This window comes from Perca flavescens, chromosome 16, assembly GCF_004354835.1.
Source record: "Perca flavescens isolate YP-PL-M2 chromosome 16, PFLA_1.0, whole genome shotgun sequence".
NCBI classification, from domain to species: Eukaryota; Metazoa; Chordata; class Actinopteri; order Perciformes; family Percidae; genus Perca; species Perca flavescens.
In genome coordinates this window covers 13,064,834-13,082,950 of record NC_041346.1, presented here as the reverse complement: position 1 = coordinate 13,082,950, position 18,117 = coordinate 13,064,834, and the positions used below count along the sequence as shown (strand labels likewise).

Sequence of the window (18,117 nt, the reverse complement as noted above, 5' to 3'; positions counted from 1 at the left end):
CTGTTAAGTCACTCTTTATGGCAGAGTGAGGTAACACAATGTGGATTGAGCCTATAAGCTGTTTTGTGCTTCTACGTCAAATCCACGGCGTCGCTCCTACGGCGTCACGACCCTTTCGGCGTCACGACCCTTTCGGCGTCACGACCCTTTTGGAGTTCTGCGTCGGGGTTATTCGGGGTTTACGTTTTTACAGGTATATCTGGCAACCCGGCCTGGCTGTCAAACTGGGCCGTTGATAACAACACACAGATCAAAACATAAACATAAATTCCGTTACGGAATGTAAATTTCAAAAATAAAAAATACTGACAATTAGCATTGTTGTCAGAAAAGATAGTATTTCAGTTTAACATGTTTCCTTAATATCTGATGAGGCATTGGTGTCATTTTTGGATTTATTACAGTACAAATATTACATATTGGACCTTTAACATTTTTTGGAGGTGCACGTCTAGCTATGGCGGAGGGCTCGGAGCATTTTGGAGGGCTTCGTGGCGACGCAGAGGGGTCTGCAGCGGTACGCCGTCGATTCGACACAGAACCATAAATCAGCCATATGACTGACCATTAAAAGTCATTGCATTTGTGGTTTTGCGAACTCTGTGTCTATGGCGACATTCCCGGGAAAAATCACGTGTGTGCGCACAGTTAGTGACGTGTTTTCTGCCAGAGATGGGAGGCGGAGTTAACACAACAGATTCACTTGTGTGCGTGAAGCGGTGTACAGTTTTTTTCCCGAAAAATAAACAAATTTGACTTTCAGAAGAAGGCACACAGGCCACACTGTTTGGATCTCTGGGGAGTGAAATCCAAAAACACACCTGCAATTACTGCTTATCGCCGAGATTGTAACTTTAAGTTGCGGGGCGGCCAAAACAATGTGCTCCGTAGAGCTGAGAGTGACTGCAGAATTGGATGATAATTCCTTGTTGGGCTCATCGCTACACCTTCCACATAACACGCAGTCATTTGATCCATTAGTTACTCTATATGAAATTAAGGCGAGGTGTTTTTTTAACCTTACTTAAATTAAATTACTAAGATTAGTTTTTTGTCAAATTTGAAAAGATTATCACACATACTTTTACTTAACAGCTTGTAAACTGTAACAATTAAGTTTTCTGCTGCCTCAGGCTTATATGCTTAGCTATTTTTGAAAAATCTCTACTTTTGGCAATCAGTATGATGGAACGAACTGCACCATGAGTCATTCATGGTTTTCCACAGGGGACAGTTGTCACATTTAATATGTGAGTGAATAAAAATGTGAATAGCGTGAAACGCATACAAAAAAAGGTAGTCCTAAATACTGTGGGCAGTCACTGCCTGTCATTTTTATGTTACAGGTACTGAATTTTATGGACTTTCAAGGGTATTGCGAACCTGAGCTCCCATAAATATGTTACACTATTGGGTGGGTCAGTGTTATTAAGACAGCAGATGAACCACAAGTCTGTTCCTTTCTGTTTCATGTCAGGCAAATGACTCCTAAGAATTAGATTAGCATGTTCTTTCGTGTGTCTGTTGTTTAACCTTTTCATTTTCTGCTCAGACACCACACAGTTTGAGCTGGATGCCAAGTTGTACCTCAGTGTTCTGACATTACATTTGGATATAGTTGTTTCCAGTCACTTCAGTTCAGTTTTCATGACATTTGTATAAAGGAGAGTGTGGGTTACATGAGTTGAAATAAGACAATCAGTCAGCGGAAACTAACCTTTTCAGTGCGGAGACAAATACGAGGCAAAAAGGAAAAGTTTCAGGGAATTACTTATCATCAGCATTTCAAGGACCTGAATGGAAAAGAACTGGTTTTAATAAAGTTATTTTAAAAGGTTTGCCAATAACTGACTCACTGGAGATAAAGATACATCTGAGCTCCCTTCATGGCAAAACTGACCTATATGATAGCTGTCTGTTTGAATATGCAAAGCAGTTTGTTGACTTTGATTATGTAATATACACGATGCTTGAATAGGCCCATACATCATTTTGTTTTCATTTAGACCATGACTTATTCCTTTTAAACAACCCAAGATTAATAGCCTGTAGTGAATTATGTTAGTTAACTGTCACACTTAAAGTGGCCCTTCTTTTTGGCCCTGCAAAAATGCATTTTGATTTGTCACAATTACTGCTCAGCCGTGACTACATGACACAAGTTGCCTGCCTTTTAAAGACACAGTCTGTTTGAACATAAAGTCATATTTTGGTTATATAGCCTTTGAAGACTGATGTTTCTGGGTCATTATACATCAGAAGATGGCGTCTTCTGTCATGATGCATTGATGAGAGTTTCATTTGGTATTTGCATGCTTTATGTCAGTGGGAAAAAAAGTGTTTGAAAAGATTAACGCTGCCTCCTTCATGCTTACAAATCCAGACAGGACTGAATCCAGGGCATAGCTTTAAAACATACATACCCTTTTATGTGACTGCTGTCAGTCCCTTTTTCTTCTTTGTTTTTTTATTTTTTTATTTCCCAACATCACAAAATTCTAATCTATTCAAAAGATGAATAGATTAGAATTACATTCACAAGAACATGTTGATGATAAAAGAAGCATTCACGAGGGATGGAAAAACAAGAGTTTTGTTACCTGTCCTGGGGCTCAAAACAAACTCTTTTATGAACACAAAAACAACACACACCAGACCAAAACCCCATGTGTACACACATACGCACTTACTGTATGCACACACTCCCGCTCATGAACACACATTCTTTTAGCAGCCTGTATCGCCCAAGGCAGCGGGCAATGAGTTTCATTTTGTGTGTCCAGAAGCAGGTTTTCCATTAGACCTGATGTAATGTCCACACTATAATGGACCTGAAGAAATACTGCATTAAGACACAGTGGTTTATGTACACAGGCTAGACAGGGGCAAAATGTTCCTCTGCCCTGTAATGGCATGGCTAACGATGATTTCTTTTCCTCCTTGTCTGTGTGTGTGTCTCTTTCTCAACTCTTCCTATTTCTGTGTCGCTCTCTGGCACATTTTGTGTATTTGTGCGCGTGTGTAGATCTTTATCGGCGAGGTGTCCATGTACGTGATGAAATCAACGAGGGAAGCTCTCCTGGCCCAGGAGAAAACCATTGTGACAGGAGACTGCTGTTACCTCAACCCCCTTATCCGCCGCATCATACGCTTCATAGGTAAGGACGTTTTCGCGCCAAATAAGTCAAACTGCCCCACGCTCCTTCGTGTGGATGGCACCAGGTAGTAGCTGACAACTCAAGACACACATTACATCGCACACACACACATCAAAAAATATTCTGTCACTTTCACATGGGCGCAAAACCAAGACTTTTATGTTAAATTTTATCGTAGCACATTTCTTACATGGCAAGTGTTGCGGAATTTCCAGAAACACCATGTTGTGGTAAGATGAGACAAAAGGAAAACTTAGACGACATCAGGTTCTAGGTCACAGGTCAGGAGACGAGAATATTCGGCCGGACTCTAATAACCAAACCTGTCCATGGATGAACATATGTTTGTATCTCTACAGACTGAGGGAGTCTAGGCAGCTGCATGCTAAGGGAATGTTTGGTTCCAGGACTGTGTCCTTTTGGAGGTCGGTGGAAACAGGGTAAAGGGGCCTGACACACTTTAGCATACATCCCAGAGACGGAATAGACTCAACTAGGTTTTAGGTGAGCATCTTTTGCTTTGGCGCCATCGATATCTGGGCATAACAAACTGGACAGCTTGAGCGAGAGATATATACATCTGGGAGAGACACAGGAACCTCAGACTAGGGGACGGCACTACACGACATTGTGGGTAAACTGTACTGTCTGCCTTAATTTCTCCTCCTTAAAGTTCAATACATGTTTCTCTATGAGTCTTCAAAGTCTCCCGAAACCAGTGGGGGATCAAGAAAATTTTACATAGGGTGGCAAAGGGGTAGCGAGAGATCTTGGCAGGGTAGCAGGGGAAGACGGTACATGGGAACCCCCATATGTAAACGCACTGCTATGCCCTACTATGCCATGCAAACCCTGCTATGCCCTGAACTGCTACAACAATTATTTCTAGTCATGGTTCCATTGTCTTTATTGTTACTATAATTGCCACTGTTCCAACTGCTAATTATTATGAATCATAATTCTCTATATCTGTATATCTGTATCCGTCTCTGTGTCCCAACTGCCACTGTTGCACCAAATGCTTGCTCTTGGGGGAATTGTTGGGTTTTTGTAAATTATATGGTGGCCTAATCTGTAAAGTGTCTTGAGAAGAGTGAACTCTTGTTATGATTTGATACTATAAATACAATTGAATTTAGCTGAAATTGAATTAAATAGCTTGATCATATTTACTGATGCAGACAAATAGAACAGAATGTCTCTTATTTTATCAGTAATTATGATCAAACAAAAGGCCAAACAAATGCTATGATAGAGAAACTGTAAAACACCATTAGATAATGTATGTATATATGTAAATCTTTACATATCTAACCCTATAACATATACAACCCAATGGAAATAGCCAAAAAATGAAAACATGTAATTTTACAGAGTGAAATGACATGTTATGCTACTGTACTGCAATTTATATGGAAGGAGAATATAAACATACCCTATGGTCCAGGGGTAACTGCAGGCCTCTTCCTCCCTGTCATCTTCATCTGCCTCCTCCTGATCACTCTCTGCCTCTGTCCCTCTCTCTAAATCTGCAGCCTCCTCTTGATTCCTCACAGTCAATTCTTCCTTTCCCTATTCTCCTTGACTTATTTCTGCATCTCCTTCTGTGGTCTTCTCCTGCTCTGACCCGCCTGGTCTCTCCAGTTCACTGCCTTCTCCTTCTTCATTTTCCTCATTCTCTTCCTCCTGTGCACTACTCAGAATTTTCTTGCCTGGCAAAATCCCCACTTTTAGGCTTCAGCTAATATCTCCAGCTACTCTGGCCTGCAAAGATGTGAAAAACTCTGGTTATCCTTGTATTACATTACGCTGTAGGGCCCCGTAGCTAATAAGTAGCCTAACAGACAAAATCTGAAGATATTTATTACATGCACACAACAATTATGTTTAGACTAGCCTTCTAAATCCCATTGTATTTGTGGTTTTCCCAGTTTGACAGTAAAGGATGTCACCTGGTTTAATTTGTGCAGCCTTATTGCCGTGATATGTGAGAGGAAATGGATTTTAACTAATCACATACAAATGATCGGTCTCAGCAAGCACTGTGTGTTGTAACATAACGTCACCAAAAGTCGCTATAGTCTTTGCCGGGATGCAGGGCCATTCCCCCAAGAGCAAGCATTTGGTGCAACAGTGGTGGTTGGGACCCAGAGACGGATACAGATATAGAAAATCATGATTCATAATAATTAGCAGTTGGTATTATGAACGGTGGCAATTATAGTAACAATAAAGATAATGGAACCATGACTAGAAAGAAGGGTGTTGCGGGGCATACTATTATTTATTATTAATTAATGTAAATTAATTGTTTGTTTCAGTGTTTTAAAAAGCTTGTGGACATTTGTGGCAGTTTGTTCTTACAAGCATAGTTTTTTGAACCCCAAAGTTGGGGGGGTAGCTGGGGGGGGGCAAGGCCCTACAGTGGGGGGGGGTCAGCCCCCCCCACATATCTGCCCTTGCCCGAAACCTTCATGTATCTTGAAGTCAAGTTGCTCCTGAGCATTTCTATAATAGCAAATTTGTATCTTATGGTATACACTGACTATTCAGGGTAAAAAAAAAAAAAAGTTTTTTGAGTAAGGTTCGGATGTGCTGGTAAAATTGTTTTAAACAGGAGTCTGAAGGATCATTTTTCTGATTTGAATCATTTCACTCAGTACAAAGATTCACACTCACTGACTGTGTAGTTTGTTTTGTTTAGTATTTTGTAGCTAAGTGATCACATTATTATTCAAATGCACATCCCTATGCACTCCAGTGATCACATCACCATTCATAGTGCAGTGACATTAAGGCACTGCTTTTGACTGTCTTCAGTTCAGTGTTTTAAACACTGCTTATAAGGTTAATAGCTCAGTAAACAATGCATCTGCAGCATCAGGATCGTTTCTGGGGCTTTCACAGTCTTTATGTAAGCTTTTTTTTTTTTTTTACCAGGAAGCAACGGCTGCTGTATATCATGGCTAAGCTGACAGTTGAATGTGGGTGCTGTCAGTCACCTGTGAGGGGAGCTCCAATGCAAAAAGCTACCAATTCGAACAGTAACCCTGATGATTCAGAGCTTGAGGATTCTGGTATTTAGGATTAGCTTGTTCATATTCGGAACACCTCTGGCACCATGTAGAAAGGACAAATGTATCCTACAAAGGACAAAAGAGGGTGAGCCTCCAACAGGGAATGCAAGCAAAATACCACCAAATAGGGTCATCAAGACATCAGCAACCTGTAAATAACACAATATATGACGGGATCATCCATTTCTCTGTTGTGTCAGAGGCAGGTCGACGCACAGTGGAGGATGAAATGAGAAGATGAGGTTTCCAAGAATGGCAGCAGCTTCCTCTAGCCAAACATGCAAACCTGAGGTCGTCCGCATTAATTAAGTTTTACATCAGCAGATTTTCATCCTCCGTGTTTTGTTACTAGAAAATAAAGTACATGCCTGTAGCACACACCTGACACTAGAAATAGTGACCTTATGGTAGCGGTGGAGCTAATATGTTTTATTTGCTGTGTGTGTGTGTGTGTGTGTGTGTGTGTGTGTGTGTGTGCCTTGAGTGTGTTCAGTAGGCAATAGACTTTGCTCAAATGATCAATGGGCTGCAGTTAGCCAACAGTTGCAAACACCTCAGCATTGTTTGAGTGTAAATACAATGACATTATATGTTACGTTATAGGGAAATAAATACTTAATAAGCATGCACATGCATATCAATGAAAGAATATTATGCTGTTCTGTATTCCTTCTGAGTTTACACTTTGACATCCATGCATCCATAATCTGTAACCGCTTATCATCAGAGGGTCGCGGGTGGCTGGAGCCAATCCCAGCTGACATTGGGCAAGAGGTAGAGGTACACCAATTTTTGCCGCTTTTTTTAGACGTTTTTGTCGCTTTTTTCTGTGCTTTAAAAAAAAACAAAAAACCTTTTTGTCCCATATTTCAATGCTTTTTTAATTCATGGTCAATAAACCTAATTTTTAGTTAAAACAAAGCAGAAATTATGAATTATTTTGACTATTATTTAAGATCAGAGGATGTTGAGTGGGTCTCAAACTGGTATGCCAAAGTTTAGTCAGGATACGGTTTTGAAACCATAATTTTTTTTTTTAATGCTATAAAATTCAATAAAAGACCCAAAATGCAATGAATGGGTTCCATACAACGTACATCCATGCATCTATGTTATTTTTGGGCAATTTGGTTGAAATGAACCTGTATTTCTAATATAAAAAACTTTGAAAACAGGTCAAATATGACCCGAGGACAACACAAGGTTGATCTTAGGTAGGTAAACTTGCTGGTTGAGTCTTTTTTTTTCCAGTTTAAATACAGCAAACTGACCTGACTGAACAGATTTCGGTAATTCTTCAGCGAGGGGAGCCAATTGGGATCAAGTCCAACTGTGATGCATTTACTGCAGCCTCTCTGAAACTGCATTAGCTACTGAAACAAAATTGAATTTAAACATCCTGTGTAAATCCTACATAGGCAAGGCAATATATAAAGTTTGTCTTTCTTACAATAGGGCTGCTTCGCTTTCGCCGCTATTAAAGGTAAGGTTTGCAACCTTGCGTACCTGTGTCTGAAAGGGCTTACGAGACATCTAGCTACGACCTTTGAGTATCATTTTTTACAGCCACTTTGCCACCAAGCTTTAGTATAACTGGGCAAACTGACAGACTCTCTGCTATCTGTTCCAGTAGATGAGGTCGTCTGCTGGACTTTCCTGGTGTAATCAGAACTGTATTGTTCATTTTTAAATAATATCCCTTCAACTTATAAAACACTCATCAGAAATTCATTAGGCAATTTGCATGATTTATATTTCCGTCTGCTCCCGAACAATCTCTCAAATTTGTAGGATCACTGAGGCTTTTAGTTTCCCGCTCTCTTGCTCCCTCCCTCCCGTCTCCTCTCATCCTAATCCCCCCCTCTCTATTTCCCTCAATGATGCCCTTCACACAATTGTGTCCCTGTAACACCCCCCCTGCAGCCCCCCCTGGATGAGAATACAAAGCAGAGTAATTTCATGGCTAAGCAGGCCAGATAATCAGTAGTCATATTTCACAGAAAAAGGAATGCAGACGCAGACATTGGTCAGGGTTGGTGGGCTGAAAGTGTCACTGCATCATCATCATTCATATGAGATGCTATTTTTTTTTTCCTGCTTGTTTATGTTTCTTTTGTCTGCCAGTTGTCCACTCTTCTTTACTTCCATAGTAACTTCATTTTATTCCAATGTTTCTGTAACGTAAAATAAGACATTACAAAATCAATAAAAATTTGAATTCACAGCGTCAATCATTTGAAGTTCCACAGCAGGATTCTTTTCAGCCAATAATGTCAACATTAGATATTCTGGAGTTTAGCTCTGCCTAATGACAGTTGGGAGCTCAAGTTCCAGCGCTGGGAGCCAAATAGTCACAGGCCAATTTAACCCCGGATACAAGGTGATTACACCATGATGTAAGGGCGGAAGTGTGAGTTAAGCTCTTAAGGCTTTGGGTTATGTGTTTATGTGTTAATGTTGCTCTGCTGTGGGGTTTTATGTGCTATAAATTCTCATTGTGTGTCTGTGTGCCCCAGGTGTGTTTGCATTCGGTCTTTTCGCCACAGACATCTTCGTCAACGCGGGCCAGGTGGTGACGGGAGGGCTCTCGCCCTACTTCCTGTCTGTCTGCAAGCCCAACTACACCGGCACTGAGTGCCGTTTTAATCACCAGTTTATCATCAATGGCAACATCTGTACCGGGAACCCCGTTGTTGTGGAGAACGCTCGCCGGTCGTTTCCATCCAAGGACGCTTCGCTGAGTGTTTACTCTGCTGTTTACCTGACGGTATACAAACTATTTTCCTAAGCACAAGCCATATATTTTTTTTTTACTTTCTGTTTGCATTTGTCGTTCTGTTTATTTAAATCAGACCACATAATAGTGCAGACAAAAAAAAAAAAAAAACCGGAAATTCTCCACCACATTTTCTGATTTTATTCAACACAATGAGAGCACAGTTGATTAAAAATCAATGTCAAGTGTACTTGTACTCATTTGGGACTGGACTTGGTTTGAACTAATTTTGGAATAATGAAGAAAACACCCAAACAATCAGAGATAAATAGATCTTTTCAGCCCGGACTGATTAAAGATAAACACCAGCATTGTAATTTGAAAAACGGCTTTGAAAAGGTTTGGATTATTTGCTGTAAAAATGTGCTACGTAGCACATCAATCTTTGATGGAGGAATTGGCAAGGAGGGACTTCATTTTTCTTGAAAGTGTGTAGCGCAATGTCTCACAAAAGCGTAGGCGCATGCATTTTTAGAAAATTGGCTGGAGGAACACATGAAGAATGGCTTTTTGAAAAGCTGCGGTTTGATATCCGAGTGACGGAGGGACTCAGCTGCTGAAAAGGGAGAGTGAGTATAGGTGCAGATGTCATCAGCAGGGTCTGACGTGGGTGGGGGTAAAAGTTCGAGAAGTGAGAACAATATATGAAGGAAGAATGTGTGTTTTAAAATGCTGATTGTCTTCCCACAACTTTCCCTCACAGTAAGAGGCTCCCCTATTACGTTAATCTTTTATGCCCTGTGAAAAAAAACTATTTCAGTCATATGATGTAAGTTTTTGACATCTTTCTTTAACCGTTTTGTTGTGCAATGGAGGCTTTGTGCTCTCATTAAATGGTAAAATATTTGATTCCATTTCTGTGGGAACACTTCCAGTTGTTGCTTCTCTTCTTCTCTACTGAAAGAGAGGAACAGGGGCTCTTTTTAAACCTTTAGAATAAAAATATATATTTTTTTCATGTTCAAAGTCTAATTTTATTTGCCTTCTGTCCTCCTTTCTAGATGTACATCACCAGCACCATCAAGACCAAGTCCAGTCGCCTGGCCAAGCCTGTGCTCTGTCTGGGCACACTCTGTTCGGCCTTCCTCACCGGCCTCAACCGAGTCTCAGAGTACCGAAACCACTGCTCGGACGTAGTGGCCGGATTTTTACTGGGATCAGCCGTCGCTCTGTTTCTGGTGAGGACGATGGAAGAGTGAAATGCTTGGGGAAGTGTCGGAGTGGTGATTAGAAAAGAAGAAGAGTGAAGAGACGATGATTATTCTGAGGTGGATTCTGTTCATGACTTATTTTCAAATTACAGTATAGTAATAGTCATTTTAGCTCAATTTTGGAACCGACTCAAACCAGTAATTAAATGATAAATTTAGGCTGCAGCCGTTACCAAAGCCCATAACATGGTTTTGATGCCATTTGGCAAAATGATGTCCTAAAATGTTTATACACATCAGATTTGTTAATATTCATTTGTATTGATCTTTAGTGACATCAATACGCGTCTGTAGAGGCCACATGGTGTATGTGAAAGTTAGCTGTGCAGCAATGCAGTCATGCACTGTCTTCCTAAACACTAGTTTGGTAAAGAAGCAGTTTGTGAAGAGGTGCTAGAGGGAGAGGATGTGAAATGGGATGAAGCATGGTTTATTCTGAGTTTGAAGGAGGTTCAGATGCAGGTGATTTAGGATAGAGGGGAAAAGGCAAGGATGCACTGGCTGATTGGTGGAAAGAGGAGAAGGGAAGGAAGAAGAGAAAATACTGAGGTGGCAACTGGATTTCTACTGAGATCAGCAGTCGCTCGGGTTTTGAAAGAGCTTAGTGAGGAAGGGAAGGGTGAGAAGAAAGTTGAGGGAAACTAGTTTTTAACTAGTTTTAAATGGGGGTTGTTGTTCAGAGATGATGGAGGGAACCAGTTAAAGGAACCAGTGATCTGATTAAGTTCTGGTTTTGTACTCCTGGCAAGGTAAAGGAATATTTTTATGTTAAAGAGATCTTGATGTGTATCATTGAAATATGTCATTAAGGTATACATTTGGCAGACTGGACCAAAACAATTGTCCCTGTCCTTCGTTCTTTAATGTAAAACCAGGTCACACTCCTGTTAAGTGTTGTCAAACAGCCTGGCCTCCCCCGCAAATTAAAATCCTTTAGTCAGCATTGAATTGTACGCTGAGTTTATAAATGCAGGGTAGTGATTACAAGTGTTTTTTGGGGTTGAAGCGGAAAAGCCCATTGAGGAGAACGGAAGGTGAAGTGAAACCCCCACAAATATAAAAAAGATGAATTTAACAGTCATATTAATTACCTCTGGGCCCGAGCCTTTAAAACAGGACGTGGTGTGTAAGAGAGGGGAGGGAGGAGGAGGCATGGAGGGAAGACTGATGATGTATTCATAGGGAAACTCTTTAGATGATCTGAGGCTGATGGGAATGTCATATACTCAGCAAAAAAAGAAATGTCCTCTCACTTTCAACTGCTTTTATTTTCAGTCAACTTAACATGCGTAAAACTTTGTATGAACATAAAAAAATTAAATAACTAAGAAATAAACTGAACAATGTTACACAGATATGTGACTAACAGAAATGGAAAAATGTGTCCCTAAACAAAGGATAGTCAAAATCAAATGTCACCATCAGTATCTGGTGTGGCCACCAGCTGCATTAAGTACTGCAGTGCATCTCCTCCTCATGGACTGCACCAGGTTTGCTAGTTCTTGCTGTGAGATGTTACCCCACTCTTCCACCAAGGCACCCGCAAGTTCCTGGCCATTTCTGGGGGGCATGGTTCTCGCCCTTATACCCTCCGATCCAACAGGTCCCAGACGTGCTCAATGGGATTGAGATCCGGGCTCTTCGCTGGCCATGGCAGAACACTAACTTTCCTGTTGTGCAGGAAATCGCGCACAGAATGAGCGGTATGGCTGATGGCATTATCATGCTGGAGGGTCATGTCAGGATGAGCCTGCAGGAAGGGTACCACATGAGGGAAGAGGATGTCTTCCCTGTAACTTTTGATTTTGACCATCCTTTGTTCACATTGGACACATTTTTCCATTTCTGTCTGTGAAACATTGTTCAGTTTATTTCTTATGTATTTAGTCATAAACCAAAATATATGTCAAACTAAATGTTGACCTAATGATGCGCTAGACAGAAAGTAAAGGCACCACTAATGTTATTAAAGTTCAATCTGAGGGGAACATGAATTACATGGTGGTCCTGTTCACTCTTAACCGCAAATCAGCCTTATGGTGGCATCAGACCCAGTGCTGGGATATTTCAGTGTGGACCAAAATGGTGGCCTGAGCGAGTGAGAGACCGACATTGCCATTTTTTTTGCTGTAGACAATGAGAATATGGAAAAATGGGCCTGTACACCACTGTACCTTAAACGTATTGTACGCCTGGCCTGAGTATGACATGTTTGTGCAGACATAGTACTTTAGGCGTGAAAATTATATTATGAATGGATGAGAGTTGGATTATAATTTACAAACTCTACATGATGAAAATTGACATACATTGAGTTGGTGAGCTCCAGGGAAAGACAGACACAAGAAAGTCAATCACCTCAACAGCTTTTGAACCTACTCATTACCAGCTTATTAGCAAACTGGAGGGGGAGGGGGGGGGGGGCTGCCTTTCCTCTACACATTGACCTAATGGTCCTAATGAAGCCTATCAAGGTCTTGTCATCTGAAAACTGAGGCCATTTGATGGACTGCTATCTGGAAATTAATTGGTACAAAGAGAGTAGAAATCAGGTATAACTCAAATCCCTGTGCTATCAGTGCTGACAGCAAAGAGATCCGAATGGACTCATCAAACAGCAACTGCCTTTGGTGTTACAAGAGGTTTGTCCTCTGCCAGCTGATTGAGGGATCAGTGTTAAGCACTTGGCAGTGGAGATCCAGGATGATGTTGGAGACAGAGGTGTCCACTTGATCCAAGACAAAGTAGAGGCACATGCTTACCGACCTGCCAGGTGTGATAAAAGCAAAGCCCTTTGGAATTTAAAATGGCTTACAAACTAGACTCACATTCAAGGCTTTCAAGTTATGTAGAATCGCTATATGAAAGCAATATTTGACATATGTTTTATGTTACAACACGCAGATGTGAGAACCAAAAAGTCGTGTGTCAGTTCAATCTGGACCCAGATTGAGTTTTCTTGGGACAAAAATTAGAGCCTGTGGCAAGAGAATATGCAAGTTTTATTCAAAATCTCAAATGAGATTTTTCAACATTTTTATGGCAACAAAATTTCACTATGCTTACCTGAGACAATAGATTGCAGCTTGGCCGAGCCTGTCTTAGCTTGGATGACAGGCGCAAAAATGGAAAGAAAGCAGCCTTCCTCGGTCTTCGGGGATGCTCTTCAGTTTAGTGAAAACAAGAAAGTGGAAACCATACTGAAATGAATTTGAAACAAGGAGGATAGCTGTAGATACAAAGATGTTTTTATCCAAGGTGAAGTGCTTGGTTTTGGAGCACTAGAGAAGCACTGTCCATGAACTTCCACAAACATGGAAACCTTAACCATCCTCCAGCATTGAATTGCCTTGTTTCATTTTCTTCTCTGACACTGCCTAAGGGCATGTTTGGCCTGAGGGCACGTTTGGCCTAGGGGGGTGGAACTCCCCCTCGGGCTGCCTTCTTTGATTAACCAGTCCATGCAGGAGTACAGAAATATGACAACCTTGGTTGTGTCTCTATTCTTAAAAGACCCTAACAAAAAATGTCTAAGAATTTTATTAACAGAGATGAAAATGAAGAAACAAGGCGTCGGTTAACTGCGCTGGGCGTAGTGCCATGCCACAAAGATGAACCCGCTGGAGCAGCTCCGTTGACTGCATTAAACGATGGCTGCATTTTGTAGACTCATACAATGTTTGATTGAGCTTTTACACCCTTGTAAACTTTATATTAAAGTGATAACTTAACAACCAAAGTTGTGATCACATCTCCAAAAAAACTCATGGGTGCTCTTACATATAATTGGAGTCTTATATTGCAGTGGCCCATGGGCCGGCAGGTGGTCTGATTTTAGGTACAACTAATCTGATTTTAATATGGACATTAAGAACGTCTTTTAACAATGGTAGGACTCTCATGCTCCATTATACTACTTACAATACTACTTTGTCTGATTAGGAAGTTAAAATGTGTATTCAGGGACTAGTGCATTTCTTTATACTGTTTATTGATCCCCAGTGCTCTGCGAGTGTTGATATTATTTGGTGTATGGTATTTCTGTCAAGGCATACATTTTAACCATGCTAGTGGCACGGCTCTAGGGTTGGCAGTGTCAGTCTGTCGGTCCACCGCTTCCCTCTGGACTGGAATATCTCAGCAACTATTGGATTGATTGGCAAGAATGTTCTTGATTCCCAGACCATGAAGCCTTTAGGACTTTAGTGATCCCCTGACTTTTTTTTATTACCCTGAAATTATTTAGTACAGTCTTTGATTTGGTCAGGGGTCTTTTAACTTTTCATTTCACCATTTCCCTAATTCTTTGCTTTGCCCAATTCTTCCTTTTACCTTCAAAACTATTGACATTCCCATCAGCCTTAGCAAATGATAGCACGCTAACAAGCTTAACTAAAACAACAAGGTACGCATTATAACTACATCAGTAGGCTATGTTAGCATTGTCGTTGTTAGCATGTTAATATTGGCATTTAGCTGAAAGTACTGCTGTGCCAAAGTAGACTATTTATAAATGTGTATTTGGACAGTTTGTTTTTAATTAAGTTTATGAAAAAAAATATTCTGGCTAAGTTTAAATTAACAACTTTAATAAACTCATGGGTTTATTAAACTTAATTTCAAATGATCTAATGTATGTGGACCCAGCCTGGTTTGATGAAAAAAGTCATAATACCAGTCACAACATCAGAATGTCACTGCTGAAGCTAACTTTTCCGTTCTAAGAATGAATCCTTGACGTTTCAGTTCCATGTGAGCCTGTGTCATTATAAATCTACTTTGCTATTAATGTTAAACTGTCCTCACACCTTACAGGGTATATGTGTTGTGAACAACTTCAAAGGCGTCCACAGTGCAGCAGCTAAACAGAAAACGGAAGACTACCGTGGTCTGCCTCTGATGACTTTCCCCCGTGTAGAGAGCCCTCTGGAGACCCTGAGCGCACAGGTACCTAAAAACACTTAACCTGGATTCCCAAAATCCTAATCTCTGTGATGCACATTCTCTTTACAAATGAATTGACAGAGCTCCCTTGAGACTGTAAGCTTAATACAAAAATCAGCCTTTAGAATTAAGTACTACTATAATTTGCTGTTCCTGTAATGTGTTGTAATTTACGCTCATGTCCTGCTTCAATTAGTAATATCCTATATTTCCCAGAATTCCCATTAATCAACTAAAGGCAGGGTTTACAGTCACATATTTGGTTGACCATGTGTCCTTTCTTTCTTTCTTTCTTTCTTTCTTTCTTTCTTTCTTTCTTTCTTTCTACGCAAAGCAATAACACATGTTCAGAAGAACATACAGGCATGGCATTTTGCACTACACCCCTGTCCTCCTTCCCAAACGCACAGAACCACACACAGAACCTCACACAGAACCTCACACAGAACCTCACACAGAGCACTCCTGATACTGTCTGACAATATTTCCTCTACGTCTTCATTTCCACCCCTTTTCTCTCTTTCCTGTCTCCTTTTCTGTTACTCTTTTTTTGATCTCTTTCAATCCTTATACCTCTTCCTCCATCCCTCCCTCCTCCCACGTTCATTTTCAGAACCACTCGGCATCGATGACAGAAGTCACATGACTAAGGGGGCAGCACCGGGTCACGTTTGCGTCTCCACAGCACTTCCAGACACAATGACGAGGACGCATGCCACGTGGCTCCGAATGCTTAACAAAAAACATTGCTGATATATGTGTTTAATTCACCTGAGGGACAAAATACACCATGTTTCTAATGGTTCTCATCTAGTTGGGCTATGCTCAATTCAACCTGCACACCTATTGCATCAGCGGCAAAAATATCACAAGGCAAACTTAAGCACAGATTGTTTTTCCAGATACTGGAAAACCATTTGAAACATAGGGCATTTTTCTCTCCAAGGTGCGCTGGTTTGTAGTTAGAGGACAGTGTTTTGTACATTTTGTATGAGCGAGAGCTGTAGCCTATCCTGACAGTGTTAAACCTGCGCACTTCCTGTCAGCTGACTCACTCTGTTTTACATCACATCCTCCGTCAGGTGACTTGCCTTGTCAATCACCACATCTATTCCCCGTCGGTATGAAAAATCTGCTATGGAAAAAATATTGATGTTGTTGTTCTGTGATGTTTTGTCATTTGTACAGAAAAAAAAGACTTCCTTCTTTTTATTATCTCTCTCTGTGCATTAATTGACCGTGTCAGGTCATATTTTGTAAAGATTTTTGTCAATCTGTATGACTATTATGATCCATTTGGACCTGTTTGCCTGCTGTGTAAACCTGGATATGTTTTGGTATCAGTATAGGTGTTTTGGGGAACAAACTCTCTCCCCTTTGGAGGAAACGACAAGGAAGAGTCAGTGAAGTCCTCCGAGTTAGAAAATGGGGTTTGGCACTTGTAGTGTCAAGAATGGAATGGAATTCTCACAATGAGTTTGTGTGTTTCACCCCCCGTTTCCTGATTCACTGTGATGTTAATAATAGGAATTCCTTTACAGACAGGTCCATTGGGGCTAGCCTGGTATGGTATGACTGCATAATTTAAAACTGAAATCCCAATGGAAGACATCTTTATGAAAAGCATGGAAAAAAGACGGAAAAAAAAGACAGAAATGCTCTTTCACATGAAAGTGAGTGACTTACTAAAGGCTTGGCTAGCCCTTTGAATGGAAACCAGGCTAATGACTCCTGCTTCACATTTCCTCCTCGAGGCACCCCTCTCCCTCCCCGACCCACCAGTGGATTGTGATGCAATGTTGTGACTCCATTTCCCATTGGAAGATACGCCCAGCATGAAGAGAGAAGTCAAGATGTTTTATAGATATTCATGATTTCAATTATACTCATTATCATAGTGATTATAAACATCTTTTACTTTAAGAACACAAAAAAAGCATTTAATTTGAAATGCTACATTTATTTTTTTTTTCTCTTTGTTTGTCCACAAATTAAATAGTCAGTAGCAAAAATGGGTTCTCTTGTCTTTTTCATTACGTGTCAGAATGCTGAAATTAGTGGTACTTTTCTTTTTCTTACCATAACAAACTGTGGCTAAAGACAAGGAGGATAACAGGTTTGGAATATAGAAACAATAGCCCTATTCCTCTCCTATTTCAATTTTAAACAGAAATACAAAAGAACTGAGGCGGAGAGCAGAAATCCATCTTGATAGTCAGTCAGCCTTACCAAGTTACCTTGCTGGAAGAAGTGGGAAACATGTCTGTCCTTGTGTTTGTTTGAATATTTAGAGATTTGTTTTCTTAACTTCCATTTTGTGGTGCCTCGCACAGCCCAAATCATGGCTCATGTACAGCCTAAAGGTATGGTCACATTCAAACATTATCACATTTGCCCCGCACTTAGCCCTGGAAAAGGATGCAATGTCATGCCGTAATAAATAAATATTGAGCAGAGTAAACACAAATTTAAAAAATCTGTGAGACGTTTGTAGTCTGGTAGTGTAATAGTGTGCTAACAGGGCCAGGGGTGTCAGACTCGGGGTGGAAAAAGCACTGTTCTTTCTGTGTTTCTATTGGCTGATTGTGTACATCCACACTGTCAAAGTTACACAAAGGAGGAAGTGCAATGTGACCCTAACTTTAAACATTTGACTGGTACGTGTAAACACATAAGGGTGCAGTGGACAGTACATGATCAAGAGAAAGATGCTTCCTAGGAGGCTCAAAAAGAAATTCAAATAGGTACTGAAGCATTATGAGTTTATGATAATGGGAAGTTTCTGGGAGGACTAGAACACCTTCAGGGTTGTTCTTGAACAAAAAAAAACCCACAGTTGACATTTATTTTATGATCTGACAAATGCTAATGTGTGCTATTTGAAAGGAGAAGCCTGGTGCCTCATAGTGTTGCCTCTGAGAACAAGTAAGACGGAAAACCTGATTTGGTAT

General features: G+C 40.6%; 1 protein-coding gene across 2 annotated transcripts in view; it reads left to right on the top strand.

Moving 5' to 3' along the window:
- Positions 1 to 17,084, top strand: part of plppr1 (phospholipid phosphatase related 1) — a 62,041-nt gene extending 44,957 nt beyond the window's left edge. The window contains exons 4-8 of one of the 2 annotated variants that reach the window (XM_028601827.1): positions 3,026 to 3,158; positions 8,752 to 9,002; positions 10,013 to 10,189; positions 15,038 to 15,169; positions 15,780 to 17,084. In XM_028601827.1, coding sequence (XP_028457628.1) covers positions 3,026 to 3,158; positions 8,752 to 9,002; positions 10,013 to 10,189; positions 15,038 to 15,169; positions 15,780 to 15,812 — 726 coding nt within the window. In that variant the 3' untranslated portion in view covers positions 15,813 to 17,084. Of the gene's footprint in view, positions 1 to 3,025; positions 3,159 to 8,751; positions 9,003 to 10,012; positions 10,190 to 15,037; positions 15,170 to 15,500 lie in introns of both variants that reach the window. The other variant, XM_028601828.1, reaches the window with a different exon arrangement.
- Positions 17,085 to 18,117: the final 1,033 nt, after the last annotated feature.